This window comes from Lactuca virosa, chromosome 4, assembly GCF_052849685.1.
Source record: "Lactuca virosa cultivar CGN04683 chromosome 4, Lactuca_virosa_CGN04683_v6, whole genome shotgun sequence".
NCBI lineage: Eukaryota > Viridiplantae > Streptophyta > Magnoliopsida > Asterales > Asteraceae > Lactuca > Lactuca virosa.
Window position 1 is genome coordinate 535,508,366 of NC_136429.1, and position 3,565 is coordinate 535,511,930.

The 3,565-nt window shown below is 35.8% G+C and overlaps 1 protein-coding gene across 1 annotated transcript; it reads right to left on the minus strand.

Annotated features, from left to right (window-relative positions):
- Positions 1-1,663: 1,663 nt before the first annotated feature.
- LOC145109594 (major pollen allergen Pla l 1-like) lies at positions 1,664-2,597 on the minus strand. The gene is made up of 2 exons (XM_079046788.1): positions 2,323-2,597; positions 1,664-2,221 (listed from the first exon to the last, which is right to left on the minus strand). The coding sequence occupies exons 1-2, from the start codon at positions 2,486-2,488 to the stop codon at positions 1,884-1,886; spliced, it is 504 nt and encodes a 167-aa protein (XP_078902914.1). The 5' UTR covers positions 2,489-2,597; the 3' UTR covers positions 1,664-1,883.
- Between the last annotated feature and the right edge of the window lie 968 nt (positions 2,598-3,565).

Here is a 3,565-nt window from a genome sequence, read left to right on the forward strand (position 1 = left end):
AAGCTCATATCTGAATCTCTACAAGGTCTTGGTGGATAAAGTTTTCAATTTTATCCACTAAGACACACCAATATGTCAAGATCGCTACTCTAAAGTTCCTAATGATCTCACCAAAGACATAGACACCACTGTAAAAGGTTATAATTTTTTTTAATTATTATTGATGATTTCACGAGGGCTACATGAGTTTATCTTTTAAAAACTAAAGAATAAAATTTTTATTGTTTTTCTTCTTTCTTTAATATTGTATTTAATTAGTTTGAAAAAGCAAAGACCTAGCCACATCAAGAGGGGATTCATTTCCAGTTCCAAATTGTAATTTATCTTTTAAGATATTCAACGTTTGATCAGCAGGATGAGCTAAACACTTATTCAGACTTCATGTACTGAGTAAATTTCAATCGAAGAGTTAGTTTTTGTTAAATGATTTGCAAGAATGTAAAAAAGTTATAAGCTCACATACTTATAATATGAACAGTTCAATCTTATTTATAAACAAGAAAAATATAATGAACATAGTTTAATACATATCGATGGAAGGCAAACGGGCAACAAGCTGCGCCGCTAGCCCTTTCTGGATGGCAAAACCAATTCTTTTGAAAACAACATTTGTGGATCTAGGAGATATGACATTAGAATGCATGACCCGTTGGACTCTATTGAGGAGCTCCACCGCCTCTGGTGCGAGAAAGCCAAATGTATCGAACGCAAAAGGTACAAACACATGTTGATTTTCTATACATGCATTCTCGTGCTTTACCACTTTGCACGCAACGACTTTCAAAGCGGCATGCCCTGCTGTGAAACCCCCGCTCCCCAAACCAACGAGAGGAGAGACCCCAGTAAGATCCACGCACGCATGTTTCCCTCCTATCCATCCAAAGACCAAAATGTCAGCCGGTCTAAGTGTGGACCTACCATCCTGCGGGTCCGTCAAAAAATTCACCGGCGCTTCTTTCTTCATAGAAATACCAGCACGCCGACAAGCATCAAAGAGAACATCCCGAACCATATCATGTCTGTACTTGAAACCAGGAAGCTCTCTACAATGAACCGTGTGTTCCCCAAAGGTATCCAAACATGTCTTGCGGCAAACTGGGCATATCTCGTCAATCCTAATACTACTCTCAACCATTCTAACTCTCAAAGTAAATTTATTAAAGAAGAAGAACACAAAGACCATCGAAACCGTAAGAGAAAGCCCTAAATATATTTGTATCAAGTGAGAGAGAGAGAGGAACTGTGTGTGTGAAATGAGCTGTGATAATCTATTGAATGACCCGTCTCCACACCTTCTTCAAATATATAGCCGAATCATCTAATAACCCATAGGTCAAAAGATACGCGCGTCCTTCATCTCCAACTTTCCTAAAAGGCGAGCAATAGTCCATGTCCATTACTTATAAGATATTACAGTCTTCACCCAGACTCAACATTTCTTTTTTAATACATTCAGAAGATATTACCAAAACAACCTTGTTGAAAGACAATACATACAAAAACAATCTAACACGAAATATAATGGAAATGTTAAGTTTGTAGAACAAAGCAACCACATATTTCAACAAAGAAGAAACCACTGAACCACCACAGCTGTTTAGAGGATAATTAAAAAGATGTACACCATAGTTGTCAATAAAAAATGATCATAAGTAACAGCTAATTAAGAAGTAAAAATTTTGGTACTTTGTGCGGCTTAACTTTCAGTGGAAATAATACAAGGAATCTGCAGAGCACATTTCCAGTTCCACTTCCAGGTGGATCTGGTTTGGGCCCCACTAAACTGTCCTCACAACTCTTGTTCCTTTTCAAAACCCAAAAAACAATGCCAAAATCATGTAATAACCAAGTAATTATCAGATTACTAATAAATATTACATGGATTAGTTTCCACAAATGGTAAGATCTTTTTTAAATGGTCTAAAACTCAAAGCAAACATACTGTAGATACAAAGATTTGCATGTAGGGATTTAAGAGAAAACTCATCAGAAGTGGTTATGAAACCAGGCACGTTGCATTGTGGTGAACTACTTGCAATCAAACTGGCCCTACACGTGTTCATAACAGCAGATTCTCTAGCGCAGTAGATCCCATCCACAGAAGGTATATCCAGTCTGTACACACCATAGCGATTGGTAGTCTTGTTTACAGAGACTGATATCTGTTCAGCTGTTCTTGGTGAAACTGCATTGAACTTGCAGTCGATCCTAACCTCTGCCCCTGCAATCAATTATATAGAATTAAATCAATCAGTCTCTGTAAAATGAAATTACAATCTAATTGAAGATTATTATTAACGAAGGAGAAGGTTGGACAAAAACCTGACAAGAAGTAGCTGTGATTGTTGTTGAAAGAGTTGTTGGAACAGGCATCACAGTAGACCATGCCCATCACACTGATGTGAGGTATACTATGTCTTGAACCTTCAAGTTGCATAAACATGGAGGTTGTCACTAACAGAATGAAGATGACGGTTCTTGGTTCCATGATGATGATGACGATGATATGGAGTGTGTGTGTGTGTGTAAGTGGTGTATATATATAGTATATGTGGTTGAAGATGATGCTGGATAGAATGGATAGAGGGACATGTGGAGTCTAAAATGAGATGGGGAAAAAGAAAATTTTCAAAACAAAAAACACGTGAATGTGTTTTGGCTGGATGTGTTTTTTGCTTAATAAAGAAAGAAATAATGTTTTGTTGTTTATGGAATGTCCAATCTGCATCTTTATTTGGTTGTAAAATAATATGATTAATAATGGAGGGTCATGAATGACATCAATTGGAGAGTAATGATGGTCATGGGAATCCAGTGAAACTGGAGATGGAGTCATGTCATAGAGATACGGGATCATTAATTAAGGCTTTTGAAGTTTGAATGTGATCACGTGGCCCAAGACCCCCCTTCTACTTAACAGGCCCATTTCCGATAAATCGAATGGTTATAACTAATGTCATAAATGTGAATATTTATTTTGTATATAAAACTTTAATGTAACATATGAAAGTTAAATTATCAATACTATATAAAAATCAGTTGAATAAAATTGGTTCAATACATCTATTTCTCTATTTTATCTTTTAATGTAAACTAGTGAGTGAGCCCGTGGTAAAGGACGTGTCAGTTTTTGTTTGTTGGAATAGCCTAATAATCTATCTAATGTATTCATATTTTCTAAAACTAAAAGAACTGTTTGACCACAGTCGTTTACATATGGAAACTTACCATATGTCAAATCAGGTGAACCACCGGTTATAATAGAAACTTACAATATGTCAAAAATTTAGAGACACTACACCAACTTGAAATCCAATATCAACAAAATAGTTGTTCAAACGGACATTTAGAAAGACATACATGTTCAAATATTGCAAAATGGAAATTAAAAAAAAAATATATTGTTGATGAAGTAAATTTCATGAGTGCCCTTGCCTTATTTTTCTGTTTTTGAAAACAAGAGGATCAACACTTGAAGAGGATCCAAATCTACCAAGTCTGAACTACTTCTTGTCATCTTCTTCGATGGGTGTTACTTATGTGATCACAAATTTGAAAACAAAGA